Source organism: Diaporthe batatas, assembly GCF_019321695.1.
Source record: "Diaporthe batatas strain CRI 302-4 chromosome Unknown Contig00006, whole genome shotgun sequence".
Lineage (NCBI taxonomy): Eukaryota > Fungi > Ascomycota > Sordariomycetes > Diaporthales > Diaporthaceae > Diaporthe > Diaporthe batatas.
This window is the reverse complement of record NW_025408553.1, coordinates 1,479,714-1,501,070: the sequence shown is the minus strand read 5'-3', so window position 1 is coordinate 1,501,070 and position 21,357 is coordinate 1,479,714. Positions and strand designations below refer to the sequence as shown.

Sequence of the window (21,357 nt, the reverse complement as noted above, 5' to 3'; positions counted from 1 at the left end):
CGGCGGCGACTGGGCTCTGGACCACTTCTTCGTTGCAGCATCTTGTACCATCTAGTTCCTTTTTCATAATCCATTGTCATCGTCTGGCCCTGGCCATTCCCGAAGCACTTATTGACCATTTGGGATAACCGAGTGTACCTCTGGCCGCCGGGGGGGGGGGGTTGGTCATTTCAACCAGTAATAGTGGTTTGGTCATGGCCACAGCTTCTCGGAACTTGGCTCGCGCATCGATGTACTGATAGGTGAGCTTCGCTTCGATCTGTGATCTATTATTAATGTCAAAAACCTCGTATCTTTGGATTATCGGCTGCTGTTATCCTGGCCATAGATTGAGCCTAGGCTCATCAAGGGATTGTGCTTGCCCTTTGGTTCCACATACGAGAATACCTAGGTACTAGTAGCTCACAGGTCGGCTAACAGGCCTATGTGGACTCACTATTCAGAACCAACACGCTGTCTCGTCTTTTTCTGTTACCAAGTCAGGAGCCAACAGGTCCTCCACAATTGAGACGTTAGTTCAGCCCACTTTCTAGGCTCCCAAGATAGAAATAGGCGGGAATGTATTATGTAATCCAATATCCATGGATGCCTTCACTTCAAAAATCCGATCTCTTATTATTATCTTGAGCACTACTTCGGCGGTTCCATTGCTTTGTTCTTTCCACGGTTCTTCTTGTTTCTGTGAGGGGCTCAGTTTTTCTGGCCCTTATTCCCAAAGCGCTCATCCACCTACCCAAAATCAGCATCGCCGCTGCCATATATCCTGCACTCCCACAGATCATGTCCCTATGACTCTGAGGCCTGGCGGACCAACCTGGACGGCTGCAAATATGGCGCAACACAGCAACATGACTCAACCGGAAGACTGGGGTGACTACATCTCAGAAGAGTACGAGGAATACGTTACCGGTGCCACAGAGGGATTTGACGCCTACGTCGTGCGCGTAGGTCCTCCCGGGCCGCCTTGTTACCCTGTGACAATCGGCGAGATCATACAAGGCGGTGGCAAGTCATACCGCATAGAGCACAAGCTTGGTTTCGGAGCATACTCAACCATATGGCTTGCATATGAAATTGAGACCAACACATCGGTCGCCCTTAAGATCCATCGCACCCTTACGACAGCAGGTCAGGCTGAGAGTCAGATTCACCAGGACCTACAACGGCTGATAACGGACCCCAGCGATTGCCACTTACTAATCGCCACCTCGACCTTCTCCCTTCCTGGCCAATTCCCTGATGATACCCATGTAGTAGTGGTCCTACCGGTAATGGGGCCGCCCCTTGATATACGTATGCGTCCGCCGGTCTATCGTCCGGATTCATCAACAAGACTTCGTATGGCCAGGGATATTCTTCAAGCAGTAGCCTTCTTACATCGTCACAAATTCATTCATCGAGGTACGTGTGTCCCATGGTCGACATCGCGTCTAGATGCCAAAGGCTGACCTATTAAACAGATATCACCGACCGCAACGTGATGGTCAGCCTCGTCCCTGGTGCTTTTGACCAAGGACCAACACCAACCGAGCGTTACAAACAAGTCGGTCGGCCAGAGAAGTTCCCAATGCCAGTGAGCGATATGATATGGCGGCCTGGTGATCTTGTTTCGTCCATAGAGTGGCCGTGGAGCATGGTTGGCAAGACTGCCTTCCTAGGCGACTTCGGGTTAACAAGGCATATCGACTCTCCAGCGACCGACCACGCGCTCCCACCATTTCATTGCTGCCCGCCAGAGCTCTTCCACGAGGGCTTCGAGCCCACCTACGAGTCCGACATGTGGGGGTTTATGTGTGTCTTTACCACCCTGATGACCGCCTTCAGCCCGTTCGACACGTACGATAAATCTGGCACCCTGGGCAGCATGTTCGACATGCTTGGACCTCTGCCTCAGGAGTGGAAAGGCCGTTACAGGTGGCCGAATCATTATCCTGAAGAGGAGCGCAGCAAGTGGTACGACGACTCGAGGGTCCCCGAGGACTCGCTTGAGGGCTTATTGGGGCGTACCAGAGAGGACCTTGGGCCACGGGAGCGAGAACTGATATTGGACGTGATGCACAAGGGTTTTCGATATCAGCCCTCGCAGAGGATCGGCGCCCAGCAGCTCTTGGATGACGATTCGTTTCGGGAGCTCATGTCGATCCATGGGATCAAATAAACATTCGCAGTTATGCCACATTGCTTGCCGTTTGCTTGTCAAAGGCAGACTGTTCGCCGACGGGCAGCTCGGCGCCTTTTCCCTGCTTATGGGAAACGCCCTGGGGCCCTTATTTGTTGACCCTATCTGGATGGATCTGGTGTAATTACTGTGCAGACCACAGCCATTCCGGAGCTGACAAGGCGGATTGCCGAAGAGAGGAAGCCGCCCAAGCACTTTGTTTGACAGATGTCTTTCAATTAGCTCGAGAGATGTGTTATTGTCGCTGGTTTTGCTAGACACGAGGCGACCGGCCCAAAGGATAAGAACGACGGCGGCGATCTGTGTAAGAATATTGAAGCGTGTTTGGGAGACTTATTCAATGATCAGACGGCTGAAAGATGCTCGATGGGCCAAGAATAACTGGAGAGCAAGTAGGACCAGGACACGAAAGATGCAACGAGAAGAAGCCGCATATAGACCTATCCATTCGTATATTCATCTCGTTCAAGTGTGCAGTATAGTGTTCCCACTTCATGGCCAGGCATCCTATCCGCTGCGGCTTTGAGAATGATCAAGCCGATTGTAGACGACCCGGGGACCAACGCGAGCACTGTTGGCGCTGGCCCTGCTGCGGACGCGGACTGTGACGACCTGGGCCTCGTCAATTTTGCGGCGCGGATATGCAGTGAAAGCAAAACGGGACCTGCTTCCTTCCTCGCCTTACTTCTTCCTGGGCTGTTCACATCGGTGTACTGCCGACCTCCGTTTCATGTGGTTCAAATCCTTGTAATGATCTAGGTCCAGCCCGACGACTGCGAACTTGGACCCAGAACCTCGGTGCATTCTGCGCCGGTAGCCTTCGAGGCGATTTCCGTGGCGCGGCCCTGGAGTATTGTTTTCATAAGCTCTAAGCACTATTAGTCTCCCGCGCAAACAAGTATTTGTTTCAAATCCTCAATGAACACTTACCACGGCCCCAAGGCAGGCTGGCTCCTGCCACAATAGCATTCCTCGGAGCGTGGAGCCAGATGGCTAATGTCGCCAAGGCGAACTGCAGCAGCCAGATCATGGGTCTGCTAGCCCGGGAGCCAGGCAGTGGAGTGTGCCAATAAGGGTGCCTTGGGAGTTCAATGCACTGGCACTTAGTGCTTCTTGACGTTCTCCATCCACTGCTTCGACAGCTTCGTCCCATCGTGCGCCTTGCGGTGCAGCGCCCTCTCCCACTCGTCCAGGCCCCGGAGGAACTCGCCGTCGACACCCACGCCGAGGTTGCTCCCGTCCTCCTTGCCGGTGGACCCGCCGACCTTCCTGGCGTGCAGGGCGAGGTCGGCGGCGCGGGTGACAAAGGTCTTGCGCAGGACGCCGTCCAGCTCCCTCTCCTCGAAGAGGTCCATGAGGCGGGTGGCGAGGCCGTAGAAGTGTGTGCTCTGGTCGCGCAGGGGCACGGCGCGCGGGTCGGCCTTGAGGGCCTGGACGACCTCGCTGGACAGGGCGGGCGGCAGGGACAGGTTCACAAAGGACTTTGCATCGTCGTCAGCGGTGCCGGGGCCGGATGTGTTTGCGAGGGCGAGCATCTCGGCCAGCCAGAGGGGCAGGGCCAGCTTGGCGCCGGCTTTGAGGGGGAGGCCGGGGCTGTTGTCGAGGTGGCCCAGGTCGGGGATCTCGAAGTTGAACTCGCAGGGGATCTTCTGCGGGCCAAGAGGGTGTTAGCAATCGTACGTAATGATGACTGGGACCAACTGGACAGATGCATCCGTACCTCTGCGTCCGTGAGGATCGCGTCAATGTCGTAGTACGACATCTTGTGGTTCGAATACTTGTCTTGGACGTTCAAGTAGGTTCAGGGAAGATATACAATAGACTAGTGGGAGAATGCGAGAGAATTGGAGATATTTGGCTGTCCAACACCACACCTCACAATATTGACATGTGAACGCGGTGGTGGAAAATGGAAGCGAGACGCGACGGGCTGGTGCAGGGGTATGACTAATCCGAGGGGTGCTGGGTGCTGGGTGATGAGCTCCCACGGCGCTATGACGACAGTGTGAGATGGACTGCCACAGCATTGGAGCTTCCCGCAGCCCACTGCATCCGAAGCTCCCAGCTACCCCGACCGAACCTGAGGCGTGTGTGGGGTCCGAGCCGGTCGGCCAGACGGGCTTGACATCACCAAAGACTGGAGCACTTTATTAATACAATTGCTCTCTTCAACCTCACCTCGAGTCCTCGCCCAGGTTTGTACACGCCCTACCTCGACCAAATCCATCCAGTCTCTGCGGACCAATTGCACTCTGCACCATCCACACGTACGAATTTCCAACTGCAAAAATGTCGGCCACACTCCTCCGATCGACTCCCGCCATGCGCGGAGCTCTGCGAGCTTCTTCGGCTGCAAAGCCTGTCATGGGCATGGCCAGCACCCAGTTCGTGCGCGGCAAGGCCACCCTGCCCGACCTCTCCTGTACGTGGGCACATTGGAAACACCCTTTCAAATCTCCCCAATATCATCAACCTCTGATCGGAATGCTAACTCGCCGTCGCCCCCCCCCCCCAGACGACTACGGCGCACTCGAGCCTCACATCTCGGGCCAGATCATGGAGCTGCACCACTCCAAGCACCACCAGACCTACGTCAACGGCCTCAACAGCGCCCTCGAGACCCTCGGCGAGGCTGAGGCCAAGGGCGACTCCGCCAAGGCCGGCACCCTGGCACCCCTCCTCAACTTCCACGGCGGTGGCCACATCAACCACTCCCTGTTCTGGGAGAACCTGGCCCCCGCCAACAAGGACGGTGGTGGCGAGCCAGAGGGAGAGCTCAAGGTACGTGGGAGCCCGGCAGGACCTCTGTTGGGGTACAGATGCAGATGCAGCATGCTGACGCACCATTGGGGTTAAACAGAAAGCCATCGACCGCGACTTCGGCTCCTACTCCACCCTCGTCAAGCAGACCAACGCCGCCCTCGCCGGCATCCAGGGCAGCGGCTGGGCCTGGATCGCCAAGGACAAGGAGACGGGCACCCTGAGCCTGGTCACCCGCGCCAACCAGGACCCCGTCACCGGCAACCTGGTCCCCCTGCTGGGCATCGACGCCTGGGAGCACGCCTACTACCTGCAGTACCAGAACCGCAAGGCCGAGTACTTCAGCGCCATCTGGAACGTCATCAACTGGAAGACCGTGGCCAAGAGGTTCTCCCAGGCCTAAGGGACGGACGGGCTGTGTTGTGTGCGTGAGCGTGAGCGTGGGGGAGGAATGGTAATGGCGACGGCGATGGTATGTGTATAATCCTGTCTATGTAGTGCCAATACGCTACGGGTTTCTAAGATGATGACTGGTCTATCCTCGGTAAAAGTCCACCCTGCGAGACGTGTCCCACATTCAACCAGGGATGTGGAACTCCCTCTGCCAGTAGCTAAAGTCCTGCATAAGCGCACTGATGTTCTTGCAGCTCGGGTGGAAGTAATCCTCCTCAGACACGCCCATCGGGAACATGGGGATGCTGCAGATCTCGTCCGGGGACGGGCACCTGCCGCACTCCCTCCACGTGCTCCACCGCAGCCGTTCGGTGAGCTCGACGATGGTCTGCTGTGCCTCCTCCACGAGGGGGTCAAGATCGACCCCTTCTCCACGGCTCGCCCGAAGTATACGTCGGGCAACGAACAGAGAGTCGCAGATATCCCGCGACACCCGCTCAACCGCGGCCGCGATGGCGTGGTCCTCGGGCGTCCAGGTCTCGGGCCGTAGTGCGGACGGATCCAGGTAGTGCCGCGCGCAACGGTCGACGGCGCGCTGCTCGGACGCGGGGCTGCGGTCCGTGTAGCTGATGTACGGGTCGAGTATGGTGCCGACGGCGAGGAGGAGGCCATCGTGTGACCACCGGCTGCTCGCAATGTACCCCAGCCGCCCGCTGAAGCGCGTCACGATGCTGTCGACCACGCCCTGCCAGTTCACGACCTCCCTGCGCGGCACTTCCTCACCGCCCCGCGCGGCGAAGACGTCCCTCAGCCTGTCCCGCACCCCCAGCCTGCTCTGCAGCGTGGCGTTGGCCAGCCTGGGCAGGTCCCGCCTGTGCGGGTCCGGGTTCGAGATGTTGACGGGGTAGAAGTACGCCGACACCATGCTGCTCCAGTCGACGTCCACCCGGCCGGCGGGGAGCCCGTGGAACCGCGCCGCGCAGGCGCGCATCCACTCGAACGCGGGCGCCACCTGGTACGGCGCCAGCCCCGTCTCGTTGCTGAAGGAGCTCGACTGCACCGAGAGGCGGTCCAGCCCGCCGCGCTCCGAGAAGTCGCAGTAGATGATCTCGAAGCCGCACTCCATGCGTATGAAGCCGTCGATCCTGGCCCCTCCCCCTACCCCCGGGGCCGGCCACTCGCCCGCGAGGTCGCAGAGCCCCTCGGCCCGCGGCCACTCCCCGTAGGTCGGCGCGCCGGGGCCGGGGTGCGCGTGGCCCAGGAGGATCAGGTCCTGGCTGTCCTGGGGGCCGAGGGGGCCCTTTGCGGCGGCTTGGCCGTCTATGTAGAGGAGGTTTAGGGGGCGGTTGGCGCGGTAGACGTGGAAGTAGCCGCGCCATAGCTCGTCGAATGGCGGGTGTAGGCTGGGCTGGGGGTCTTTGTCGCCGTCGTCGTCGCCGTCGTCGTCCACCGTTGCCATGGGACGCTGCGAGAAAGATCCGTCACCAATGGGCGAGGCATAAGTGGCGTCAGACGCCGGCCTGGCATGAGACCTTCGGTGGCTGAGTAGAGCCTTCCAGGCCGTCTCATTGAAACCCGTCGAACCCGATCTGATCTGAAGGCTCGGGTCTTGTGTGAACTCCCACGAGGCAGCGAACTGAGCAGCATGCTCCACCTCAAAGGCCAGCCACTCAAAGCTGTCCGGCCGGTCTGGGCTGAATCCCCCGTGGTAAAATATGCTGCCCTCGGGCGCCGTGGCGAGATAAAACGACAGGCCGTTGTGGTTAACTGACGAGCCCCACTGGCGCATCGCAGAGTGGATTGAGTTGAAGATGGCAAATGCATTCTCGTGGGCACTGTTGATGTCGGGGTGGTTTGAGGGAGAAGTAGTCGCATAGGCGGCAACAGCGCTGACTGCTGCCGTCCACACGGGGAATAATATTCGGCCCATGACCGATCGCAGCTAGAGCCCGGGCCTCTCGTGTAAGACAGAGGACGCTGCGTGTGCCACTTCAGATCAAGTCCAGGCTTGCACCGGTATCCATTAGTACTGAGAGTGAACTTTCTCTTATTATGAAACCGAATGGTAAGACCACTGCAAGCAGCAAAATTGTTGTTTCCTCAATCCTGAGACTGCTGCCTTGGAACGGACTGATAACTAGCCGGCTTACATGCTTGTTCAGAGTTGGCCTGTTCAGCCTGTCCGTCCCTGTCCCCAAGCAGCAAGATAGGCGCCTGTGTGGCTTGACCTCGAGGATCCCAAACACGGCTAATGTGCGGGAATTTAGAAACAAGTCTTGGCTTAAAGTAAGATGGACATCATCCACGAAAAAGACTAGAAGAACATACGTTTTGACCCCTCCCATACCGGCAAGAATTGCAACCCTGAAAAGTCATCTAGATTAAGGCAACTTCTAATACACTTCACGAGTACAACGGCTTTCCAAGGTTGCTAATTCGCTACGAGTCTACGGTAACTCTCCCCTGATATGCAGCAACATCCCAGTATTAGCTGCCCAGGTGGTGGCATTCCACGGGATCTCCCGCTCCACAAGATACCTACCTAGTAGGTACCCAACCTTGGAACTCTAGGACAATCTCACATGAGAGGATAGGACAGATTCTTAGTCGATCACCTCCTATAGCCCCTACAAGACAATCTGATTGGGAGGAAGCTGTTATAGCCCTAAATAATATCTTCCTACATCGTATCCTGATCTAGGAGGCAGCTTTCTAGGGGGCAGTGTCCTATAGGATCGCTCCCTATAACATTTGAAAGTAACCTGACATGGGACAACCTCCGATGGGACAACCTTATATGGCACAACCTCTTTTAGGACAATCAGACATCACGACAGGCCAAAACACGAAGATGATTGACACAAGGATGAAATCAGCTGAGTGCGGGGTAAATATTGGTGTCCGCGCAACACCCGATTTGCTACTATGTGTTTGAGACTGGCATTGTCTGCTAAATCGACTTTCTGCTCTTCATGATAAGCTCAACATGCTAACCTACACCAAAATACCTCCCGACTACCTGACGAGAGTGTATGCCGGCGTGCTCGGGAAGCTGATCGGCGTCTACCTCGGCCGGCCGTTTGAGGGTTGGTCTCACGCTGCCATCGTCGCCGAGCTCGGCAGAGTCCGTCACTACGTCCACACGCGCTTCCCAGGCTTCGGCCAGCGGCCACCCGTCGTCACTGACGATGACGTTTCTGGCACTTTCACCTTCATCCATGCCCTCGTGGAGCACGGCATCACCAGTGACATCACGTCTGAGCAGATTGGCGATACCTGGCTTAACAATGTCATTGAGAGGGAGACCGTCTTTTGGTGGGGAGGCAGAGGCATATCCACCGAGCACACCGCGTTCCTCAACCTCAAGAAGGACATCAAGGCACCCGGTAGCGGCAGCATAAGGACGAACGGCAAGACAGTGGCTGAGCAGGTCGGTGCCCAGATCTTCATTGACGGATGGGCCATGCTCTGTCCGGGACGGCCTGACCTCGCGGCAACATTTGCCAAGGCAGCTGGCTCGGTTAGCCATGATGGCGACAGCGTCCTCGCTGCCATGATGTGGGCCTCTATGGAAGCTGAGGCATTCATTTCGAAGGATGTGGACCATCTGATTGAGACAGGGCTGAGGATTATCCGCAAAGAAAGAGGAGGCTCCCTTATCGAAACGATGATCCGAGAGGTGCGCAAATGGGTGTCACTCGACAAGAAATGGGAGGCAACAAGACAACGCATTGACGACAAATACGGCTACGACCATTTTGGCGGCATCACCCACGTTGTCCCAAACCATGCCATTATGATCATGACCCTGCTCTACGCGGGTGACGACTTCCACGAGGCTATGCATATTGTCAACACGTGCGGGTGGGACACAGACTGCAACTCGGGGAATGTGGCGTGTCTCATTGCCATCATGCACGGTCTGCAATGCCTTGAGGGCGGGCCAGACTGGCGAGGCCCCGTTGCCGACCGAGCTTTGATCTCGAGCGCCAACGGAGGGTACTCGATCAACAATGCAGCCCGGCTCGCCTACGATATCACGGACCTTGGGCGAACGCTTGCGGGTCTCGAGCCCCTAAATCTCCCGAAGGACGGAGCAAAATACCATTTCACACTCCCAGGCAGCGTCCAGGGCTTCACCGTCCACCCTCCCAAGGCCGCCACAGTGGCCCAGGGCCTCGACCGTCTTGGTAGAGCCGGCCTCGCCATAAATCTAACAGGCCTGACCCCGACAAGTGAACCCATCGCCATCATGACGGACACCTTCCATCCGCTCTACCTACCCACGTCCGGCGAGGCATACCACCTCATGTCGACGCCCCTGTTGTACCCGGGGCAGACCGTCAGGGCCACCCTCCACGTCGACGTCGGGGAGTGCGAGTTTCCTGTCTCCTGCCAGATCATCATCAAAGCCTACGACCACGATAACACCGTGCTCACTTTCCAAGGCCCCCCCGTCGATCTCTGCGCGACCAACCCCAACACGACATACTCCACAGCAGCCCTCGAGTACGAGATCCCGACCTCGGGCCACCTCGACGGCACCCGGCCCATCTTCGCCGCGGGCGTGGCCATGGCGCCCAGCGCAGCCGCCGCCGGCAGGGTCTGGCTCGACCGCCTCTCCTGGGACGGCCCCCCGCAGCTGGCCCTCAGGCTTCCGCGGCAGACGGAGGAGCCCCTGGCGTACTTCCGGCGCATGTTCGTCCGGTCCGTGGACAACTTCCACGTCGGCACGGGGCCGACGTTTCGGCTGGCGCAGGACCGCGGCGAGGGCCTCCTGAGCGTCGGGACGCGCGAGTGGGCCCGGTGTCGTGCCGTGGCTCGCGGCTTCCGCGTCCTGGCTGGCGGTCCGTGCGGTGTCATCTTCGGCGTGCAGGGATTACGGAGGTGGTATGGGCTTGTTTTCTTGCGGGGCGAGGACTCGGGGAATGGGGTGGCTCTGGTCAAGGACCGGGATGGGAAGAGGACGGTGTTGGCCCGGATGCTGGTGCCGTGGGAGGTCGACGTCCCGTACGACGTGGGCGTTGAGCACGATGGGCGTAGCCTGGTGGGCCAGGTTTGTCCTTCGGGGTCTGGCGACGATAGTCTGCGGGTGATCAGGGCGGATGATGAGGGCGACGCATACCAGAGTGGTGGCGTTGGGTTTGTCGTTAGCGAAGGGGCAATAGCTGTGGACGAGTTGATGATTAGAGGGGTGAGGTGAGCCGTGGTGTTTCTTTCAGGGAGGGCTGGACTTGGACTGTCTAAGGCAGATCGATCCAGCAACATTGAAGGTCCGCAGAAGTTGACAACTTGAATGGCAGAGACGAGGGAACCATCATTAATGAGCCACGGTGTCAGTACCTGGGTAAGTCCCGATGCCTGGTTGGTTAGGACTAGGAATTGGAATCCTCTACATGATATTATTACATAGTAGCGGAGTACCTCGTAGAAGTCTATTCTATGGAAGCACGTGAGGTCATCCTACAAGAGGATATACCTTTGGAGGTTATCCCCCCCCCCCATCAGCACGTACTAACACTACATTTGAGTTACCTTGAGGTCTGAGCCATTTCGCGGAGAAAGCTGGTATTGACTTTGTATTTGTGTACTGACTGCCAATTGTCCAGATCTGGGCCGGGGGGCGGGGGGCGGGGGCCGGGGGCTATCACTGACGCCTCAGAAGTCGCTGTACGACAAGGATCAAGGGAGAGCGCGTACCTAGGTATTACCTGGCGTTACCTTGATTTGTTTGGTGGTACGTGACTGCGATACTCGCGTTGAGAAAGGGCAGAGCAACCGATTCAGCTTCGCACAGATTACATTTCTGGGCACACACTGAGGTAAGCCCTTTTTATGGTAGCCCCTTTCTTCAACCCCCTTCTACCTATAGAGTAGAAGAAAATTTTTTTACCCTTCTCCCTTTAATTAATAGTAAACTATTACTAAATTAAATTAAAAATATAAAAAAAAAAAATATTTATTTATTTAAAAATAAAAAATAATAATTAAACTATATAATAAATATTATAATTAATCTACTTTTAGATTATTATTTTTTATTTTTTATTATAATTAAATATTTAAACTTTATATTTACTTTTAATTTAAACTTATAATAATTATTTATTTATAATTAACTTTACTTAAATAATTTTAATATATTTAATATTAAAGAGAAGCTTAGCTTTTATATTTTAAATATTAAAATAATATTACTTTAAATAATTAAAATAAAAGCTATATTACTTTATAAAAGTATTAAAAAAGGTAACTTTTAAAGAAATATATTATTTCTCCTTTTTTATAAAATAATAATTAAATATATTATTTTAATTATTTATAATAAATCTTTAAGCTCTATTTATCTATAATTTAATTATTAAATTAATATTTAAAATATATCTAATAAATATAATAATTTAAAATATATATAACTTTAACTTTTTATTTATAATATAAAACTTAATAATAATAAAATTATTTAATTTATTACTTAAAAAGTAATAATAAATAAAGTAAAATAAAAGTAATAACTTTATTTATATGAATAAATTATAAAAAATAATATTTTATTATTATAGAGATATATAGTAAAATTAATAAAAATAGGGTTTATAATTAACCTTTTTAAAGGAAAGAGTTCTCTTTTTTATAATATTTAATTAAAACTTAATTATAATAACTTAAAATAGTTAATTTAATTAATTTTTAATACTTTTATAAACTTAAAGAAATAAAGTTAAATATAAAATAAATAAAATACTCTTTATTTTAAATAAAGTAGATTAAATAATTATTTATATTAATAATTAAATAATTTAAAAGTTTATAAATAATTAATTTACCTTATTAAATAATAATTTAAATTAAAAGCTTATTAAATATATAATTAATACCTTATAATACCTTTTACTTTTATAATTTCTTTTACTTTTATAGTTTTTTAAATTATTATATAAAGAATATTTTTTTATTTATTTACTTTAAAATATAGTTATTATTTAATTTATTTAATTTATTAATATAATAATTAACCTTTTATATTAAAAATATATATAATAAATATATTATTAATTTTCCCTTTATTTTAAAATTAATCTAACCTTTTATATTTTTTAAAACTTTTATCTTTAAATTATTTATTTATTAAATTTTTAAAATCCTTTATAAAATAATAAAATAAAAAAGTTATTATTATATAATCTATTTTAAATATAATTTAATTTTATAAAGTTAATAATAATAATATATTTATATTATTATTATTATTATTATTAACTTTTATATAATAATTTTTTATTAAAATAATAATAAAATAATTATAATAATAAAATAATAATAATATCTTTATTAAATTTATAATTATTTTATATAATTTTTATTTTTTTAATTAATATAAATAATTATAATTATTATTATAATAATTTTATATTATCTTAATAATTTTTATTATTAAATAAAATTTATATATATATTTTTATTTTAATTTAAAATATATATTAAAAAGTAGTTTTATACTTTAATATAATTAAATATTTTTATTTTATTTATAATTTTTTTATTTTTTTATTAATTTATTTTGTTAAAAGATAATATAATATAAACTTTTAATTATAATAAATATTACTTTTAATTATAATTAATTGAATCTTTTAAATAAGTTAATATATATTTATTTAATTTTTAATAAATATAACTTATTTTTAAAAGTAAAGAGTAAATTTTAAAAGATAGAGTATTTAAGGAATTTTTTTAAAAAAGATTAAATCTTAAAAGAATATATTTTGAAACTATAAGAGTAACTTTATAATAATATTTATTAAAAAGTAAATAATATTAAATATATTAATTTTTATAATTATTTACTTTTATTATTATTAAATTTAATAAATAAACTTTAATTAAACTTAATAGTAAAGTTTATTTAATAAAGTTATTTTAATATATTTAATAATATATATTTTAATATATTATAAATTAAAGTTTATAAAATTATATATAAAGTTTAAAGTAAAGATAGAAAATAATAATTAAATATAATATTATAATTTTAATAATTAATTTAATAAATTAAAGTTTTAAAGATATTTTTATTATTTATATTTAAAGTAATTAAAATATATAAAGTATATAAAATTAAACTAACTTTAATATTAACTTTATTATATATAATTTTATAATACTTATTAAACTATATATTAAAAATTATTATAATTAACTTTTTAAAATATTATAAATAATTTTAATTTAATATTAATAATAAAAATTAATAAAGTTTAAAACTTCTTTATATTTTACTTTATTTACTATTTATAAAAAAGTTAAAATTAACTAATTAATAATATAAATAAAGAGATTTTTATATTATAATATAATATTATGTTATACCTTTTAAACTAATTAATCTTAATTTAATTTATTATAAAAATAAAGGTTTATAGTTAATTATTAATTTAATTTAAACTTTTTAAAAACTTAATATAAAAAAGTTTATTAACTTAAAACCCTTTTAATTATTTAAATAAAAATATATAATTATTTAATAAAAATTAATTATTACCTTTAAATAAGTTATTAAAAACTTTCTTTTATTAAATATAACTATTATATAATATAAATAATATTAAAATTTAATTTAAAATATATTTATTTTTAATAAATTTAATAATTTAATTAATATTAATATTTTTTATTAATAAAAATACTTTTATAAAGTATTTCTTATATTTTAAATAATAATATTATATAAATAAAGTATTAAATTAATATTATAAATAACCTATATTATATATAATTAAATAATAATAATATTATATTACTTTATTATATTATAAAAAATAAAATAAAATATAATATTTATATTAATAATTTTAAAAATTATTAAACTTTAAAGTTAAATATATTTATATTATTATTATAATTAAACTAATATTTTTATTTAATAAATTTAAACTAAACTTAAACTTTAATTAAAATAATAATACTTAAAAATAATAAAATAACTTTAAATATAGTATTTAAATTTACCTATTTTAATACCTCCTTTAACCTACTTTTACTTTTAAGCTTATATAAAATAATTACCTTAATTATAAATAATAAAACTTTCTATTATTAATAAAATTTACTAATAATAGCTTTTATTTTTCTATTACTTTTATAATTTATAAATTAATTAAATAATATAAATAAAAACTTTAATTTTTATATTATATTTAAATATAAATAATATAAAAATATTAATTATAAATCCTTTTATATAAATTAAAGCTTAAAATAATATAATTTATTATTTATTTAATTTATTTAAAAATATATACCTTTTAATATTTATTAATAGAGTATTTTATATTTAAATTAAATACTTATTATATTTAATTTTAAATATTTATTAAAACTTTTATTTTTAAAAATTAAATATTATTAATTTTAAACTTTTACTCTATAATTATAAATTAATAAATTATTTAAAGATTAAATAGTTTAATTATTTATAAAAGTATAATTATTTTAAAAAAAGGATTAACTTTTAAAGTATATAGATTTAATATAATTTTAAATTAATTATAATATTATTTATTATTATAAAATATAATATAAATAATATAAAATATATTTATTAATAAATAATATATTTATATTATTTTATTTAAAAGTATTATATTATTTATAATTTATTTTAAAACTTATAATATATAGCTTTTATTTTATTAATATAAAAGAAGATTATTATAATATAAAACTTTAAAAATAAAAAATAAAAGAGTATATTAAGAATTATTATATTATATTATAATTAGTTTATTTATTTATTAATTAAATAAAGATAAACCTATATTTAAAATATATTTAAAATATAATAAATAATTAATTAATAAAAGTTAATTAAGGGTAATATAATAAAAGTTAAAATAAGAATTTTATTTAATTTAAAATTAAATAAATATTTATTTAATTAATAAAATTTATATTATATAAATTTATTTATTTAAAATAGTTTATTAATAAAAGTAAAAAAATATATAAAAGAGTTTTTATATTTTATAATATAAATAAAGTAATTAAGATTAAAAACCTATATAATTAATATTAAAAGTATAAATAAATATTTATTAAATTAATTTTATTAATTAATATTAAAGAGTATAAATAAATTAAAGATTAATTTTTTAATTAGTATTAAAAAGTATAAATAAATAAAAACTAATTTCTTTAATTAATATTAAAGAATATTAAAATAATAAAACTTAAATTTTAATTCTCTTTATTTTTATTATTATTTAAATATATTTAAAAATATTTTAAAATAAACTTATTAACTAATTAATAAGTTAATATTTATATAAAAATAATTAAAAATATTATAATATTAACCTTTAACTTATTATTACTACTTTTCTTAAATTATTACTATTTTTATATTATTATTATTTAATTAAACTAAAAATAAAGATTATTATTTAAACTTAAATATTATATTAAACTTATTTTAAAAATAAAAATACTTATTTATTTTTAAATATTGATATTATTATAAATATTATTATAAATAATATATATTTTATTTTATATTAATTACTTTAAAAGTTTATTTTATAATATTTAAAGTAGATTAAAAAAACTATTTTAAAACTAAATACTATATTTAAAATCTTTATTTAATCTTTAAGTAAGTTTTTATTTTAATTTTAAAATAAATTAATAAAAACTATAAAAATAATTAAATATATATAAATTTTTAAATAAAGTTTTAAATATATTAAAAATAAATATATTTTAAATTAAATAATTAAATAATTAACTTTAAAGTATATAAAGGACTTTATAATTTAAAAACTTATAAGAAAATAAAGTATTTAAATATAATCTATTAAACTTAAATATAATATTTAAAAGCTTAAACCTTTTAAAATAAATATAATATTTTAAAAGTTATATATTATATTATTAATAATTAAAATTACAAATAATAAACTTAATTTACCTTAAATAAATAAAATAATTTAAATATTATTTAAAACTATTATAACTTTATAATATTTATATTTAAATATTAAAATTATAAAAATAAAAATTAAAACTAACTATACTTACTATAATATTTAATAAAATATATTAATATTAAAAATTAAATTATTAAATATAGTAAAAATATTAATTTTAATTATTATTATATTAATATAAATAAATAATATATTTAAAAATACCTTTTATAATAATAAATAATATTTTAAAATAAATATATATTAATTAATTAAACTTTATATAAAGTAAAGTTAATATTAATAAATATAAAAGTATAAATTAAATTAATATTAATTAATATTAACTTTAATTTAAAATAAAATTTAAATTTATAAATAAAATAGAATTATTAATACTAATTAATATTAAAATTATAATATAATTAATATTAATTAATATTAATTAAAAATTAAAAAATAAACTTATAATTATTATTAAAAATATTAATTATAATTAATATTTTATACTTTTTAATATAATAATAATATAATTTTAAAATATAAATATTAATAAAAATAAGTTAAAATATAATTAAAAATAATTTTATACTTAATTAAAATAAAATTATAAAAATTATTATTAAACTTAAATAATTATAAATATAATAAATTAAAATTATTACTTTATATAATAACCTTAATATATATAAATTTAAATATTAAAAGCCTTAAAATATAATATATTTTAATTTATTTTAAATATTCTAATAATTATTTATTTTTAAAATTAATAAATTTATTTAAAATAATATTAACTAATATTTATATAATTATATTCTTTTAATTATAACTATTATATTTAAAAATTTATAAAATTATATTTAGAATTTAAAAAAGCTAATATTTAAATTATTACTCTCTTTCTTTTACCTTTTTATTATAATAATTTAAACTTTAATATTATATAATAAAATAATAATTATTAATTAAAAACTAATAAACTTTAAAAATATAATAAAATTTTAAAATAATTATTTATAAATTTATTAATTATAAACTTTAATATAATATAACTTAAAATATATATTTTAATATAATAAAAAATATTATTTTAAAGATTTATATATTAAAATAAATTATTATTATAATTAAAAGTTATAAAATAATATTTATATTTTAATATATATTAATATACTTTTATATACTTTTAATAATATTTTAATTATAAATATTTTTATCTTTTAATATTATATATTTAATTAATAAATAATAAATATTATTATTTTACTTTTTTAATAAAGTTTATATAAATTTATATTTATAAACCTTTAATATAATTTTAAATAAATTATAAAAAATTAATCTTTTATTAATTTTATTATTTATATTAAAATTTATAAATAAATTTATATTTTTAAAATAAATTATTTAATTTATAATAATTTATAATTTAATTAATAATTAATATAATAAATATTAATATTAAAATTAAAAATTTTATTTCTTATTAATTTAATTGTAATAAAATATTTTAATAAAAGTTAAAATAATTATAAAAACTAATATAAAGATTTTTAATATATTAATATTTATTAATTACTATATATTAAAAAAACTTTAAAAAACTTTAAAAAGTTAAATTTAAAGAAAAATTTTATTATTTTATTAATTTCTTTTTACTATTATTAATATATTTAATTAAATTATTATTTAATATATATTTTTAATTAATTATATTTATTTTATATTAATAATATAATAAACTTTAATAATTTAATTATAAACCTTATACTTTTATTATTAAAAATAAATTTAATTAAACTATTATTATTATTATTAATAAATTTATTTATTTTATTTTTTAAAAATAAATAATAAAAGATTAATTTAATAACCTATTTTAATAATATTAATAAATAAATAATTATTAATTATAATTTTATAAATAAATTTTATATATTTTAAATTAAAATTAAAAGATTATTATAAATATTAAATTTTATAAATTAAATATATAAAATACTCTTTTAATTTAATAAAATAATAATTAATATTTTTAAATAAATAATAACTTATTATATTATATAATTAAAATTAAAGCTTTTATATATTTTATTAATTAATTAAATTAATTAATTTTAAATTAAAAATAATTAATATTAAATAATATAAATTTATTTATTTTAAATTAATATTTATTAATATTAACTATTATTATATTAATTAACTTTATTATACTTTAATATTTATTTATAAAATCTTTTTTATTTTATAATAATTTTTATTTTATTATTAATTATTTAATAATTATAACTATTTTTATAATATAAAGTTATAATTAATATTATTAATAAAATTATAATAAACTTATAAATAAAAATATTATTAAAAGTATTTATTAATTTTATTAAAATATTATTTAACTATATTAATAAAAATAAAATTACTATAAATATAATAAATAATAAATTAATTTTATTATATTTAAAGAAATCTTTTATAATTTTATTAAATATAAATTAAAAAAACTTTATAACTTATTATAAATACTATTATCTTTTATATTAATTTTATTAATAAAAATATACCTTTAAAAATACTTTATTTTATTTTATATATTATAATAATATTTATTAAATATTAATAATAATAATAATAATTTATAAAATAAAAATAAAAATTAATATTAATTAATATTAATTAAGGAAATAAAGATTAATATTAATTAATATTAATTAAAAATTAAAAAAGTTATAATATAGTTAATATTAATTAATATTAATTAAAAATAAAAAAAAATAAATTAATTAACTTTTAATTAAGTTTAAAATTATACTATTAAAATTAATAAATTAATTATTAAAAGTATTATAATAATTAATTTATAAATTAATATATTTATTATTTTTTATTTTAAATTAAAATATATTTAATTTTTAAATACTTTAAAAAATTTATTTTAATAAATATATAATATAAAATAAAGATTAATATAATATAATATTATTTAAAGTTTTTAAAATTAATTATTAAAATTTTAACTATTTATTAATTGAATATTTTTTAAATATTAAATTAATTATATTATTTTTATTTTAATTAAATTATATATATTTTAATATATTATTAATTTAATAAAAACTTAAAATTTATATAAAATATTTATATTTTAAAAATAATAATTAATTATTAAAAAAACTATATAAATAAAACTTTAAAATAATAATTAAAACTATTTTATAATTAATAAAAAATTATTTTATAGAATTAAATATTTTATAATAATTATTAAATACTCTATTTATTATTACTTTAATAATATTATTATATTAAATTATATAAAATATATAAATAATATAATATTATAATTTATTATTTAATTTATTAATAAAATAAATAAAAACTTAATTAAATAATCTTTTTAATTATTTACTCTTTATATTCCTTTTAAATATTAATAATCCTTTTATAAAACTTATAATATTTTATTATATTAAATTTTAATTATAATATTTTTAAATTATCTTTATAATATATTATTTATAATATTTTTAATTTATTTTAATATAACTTTTAATACCTTTATTATTTATAATTAATATTTTAATATTATTAATTATTCTTTTAATATAAATATAATTATTTTTATATTAATATATATATATATAATAAATTATTATATTATAAAATAAATTATTAAAAAAATTATATAAATAATTTAAATTTAAAACTTATATTTATAATATTTAATATTAATATTATTTATATAAATTTTAATAAAATAATAAATAAAATACTTTAATATTATTATATTAATTATTATATTTAAATTAATTAATTTTAAAGTTTTTTAAAGTTATTATTTTAAATTAAATATAATAATTAATTAAAATTATTAATTATAATTTATAAAATATTATACTTTTAAATATTATAAAGTTTATAATAAAATTAATTAATTATTAATATATTTTAATTTAAATAATAAAATAATTTTAAAATTTAACTATTTTAATTTAATAAAAGAGTTAAAAACTTTATTATTATTATTTTAAATTAACTTTAAGCTTTATTTATTTTAATAAAAGTTAAAAATAATTAATATTAAAAATATTAAATTAAATAGTTTTAATAAATAATTAAAATATAAAAATTAATATTAATTAATATTAAATTAAATTTTAAAATAAATAATAACTTTTAAAATAATAATAAATAAAAAATTAATACTAATTAATATTAATTAATTTTAAAATATATAATAATTTTTAAAATAAAATAATAATAAATAAAGTATTTCTTTTAATAAAGTTTATATTACTTAATATTAACTATTTTTTAATTTTTAATTAATAAACTTATTAAAATAAGTTATATATTAATAAATATATTTAACTTTAAATAAAATAAAAATTTTATTAAAAATTTAATTCTTTATCTTCTTTATAATAAATAAATAATATAAAAAACCTTTTATACTTTTTATTAATAAAATTTTATTCTTTTAACTTTTAATATAAACTTATAACTCTTTAAATTAATAATATTTAATAAATTAAACTTAAATTTATTTTATTACTTTTAAATAAAAATTATTTATTTTTATTTATAATTTTATAAAAAAATATTTATAATTTATAAATAAATTATAATAAATATATTAAATATTTACTTTTAAAAGTTTAAAAATTAAATTTTATTTTAATATTTAAAACTTTTAAAACTTATTAAAAATTTAATATTATAATAAAAATAATTAAATTACTATTTATATTTAAAAATTATTAAATTAAAGTTTAATATTTTTAAATAAAATAAAAATATAAAACTTTAATTATTAATTAAATTATTAATATTATTTAATTAATTAAACTTAACCTTTTTTAATTTTTATTTAGAATTTCTACCTAATAATATTTCTACTTTTAATTATAATATCTTTTAAATTATTATTTAATATTAAACTTTTTAATAATCTTTTAAAAATATTTTAAAATTTATAATTTATAATTAATAATAATTAACTTTAATTCTTTAATTATTTAATTAATTTAATATTAATTAATATAATTTAATAAA

The 21,357-nt window shown here is 32.8% G+C and overlaps 5 protein-coding genes across 5 annotated transcripts; 3 read left to right on the top strand and 2 right to left on the bottom strand.

Annotated features, from left to right (window-relative positions):
• Positions 1-766: 766 nt before the first annotated feature.
• KVR01_006255 (uncharacterized protein) lies at positions 767-4,067 on the bottom strand. Its single transcript, XM_044786464.1, has 3 exons — positions 3,900-4,067; positions 3,110-3,828; positions 767-3,047 (listed from the first exon to the last, which is right to left on the bottom strand). The coding sequence occupies exons 1-2, from the start codon at positions 3,939-3,941 to the stop codon at positions 3,283-3,285; spliced, it is 588 nt and encodes a 195-aa protein (XP_044645058.1). The 5' UTR covers positions 3,942-4,067; the 3' UTR covers positions 767-3,047; positions 3,110-3,282.
• KVR01_005991 (uncharacterized protein) lies at positions 831-2,158 on the top strand (the record flags this gene model as incomplete). Its single annotated transcript, XM_044784846.1, has 2 exons — positions 831-1,401; positions 1,461-2,158. The coding sequence occupies 2 exons, from the start codon at positions 831-833 to the stop codon at positions 2,156-2,158; spliced, it is 1,269 nt and encodes a 422-aa protein (XP_044644794.1).
• A 149-nt stretch (positions 4,068-4,216) lies between the features above and the next one.
• Positions 4,217-8,109, top strand: KVR01_006395 (superoxide dismutase SOD2). Its single transcript, XM_044784434.1, has 6 exons — positions 4,217-4,601; positions 4,695-4,960; positions 5,040-7,397; positions 7,600-7,618; positions 7,779-7,877; positions 7,927-8,109. The coding sequence occupies exons 1-3, from the start codon at positions 4,469-4,471 to the stop codon at positions 5,340-5,342; spliced, it is 702 nt and encodes a 233-aa protein (XP_044645198.1). The 5' UTR covers positions 4,217-4,468; the 3' UTR covers positions 5,343-7,397; positions 7,600-7,618; positions 7,779-7,877; positions 7,927-8,109.
• On the bottom strand, positions 5,517-7,262 carry KVR01_006193 (uncharacterized protein; the record flags this gene model as incomplete). The annotated part of the gene is made up of 1 exon (XM_044782952.1): positions 5,517-7,262. One exon carries the CDS (start codon positions 7,260-7,262, stop codon positions 5,517-5,519), a length of 1,746 nt encoding a protein of 581 aa, XP_044644996.1.
• Positions 8,110-8,163: 54 nt separating the features above from the next.
• On the top strand, positions 8,164-10,642 carry KVR01_006206 (uncharacterized protein). Its single transcript, XM_044781345.1, has one exon. The coding sequence runs from the start codon at positions 8,319-8,321 to the stop codon at positions 10,533-10,535; it is 2,217 nt and encodes a 738-aa protein (XP_044645009.1). The 5' UTR covers positions 8,164-8,318; the 3' UTR covers positions 10,536-10,642.
• Positions 10,643-21,357: the final 10,715 nt, after the last annotated feature.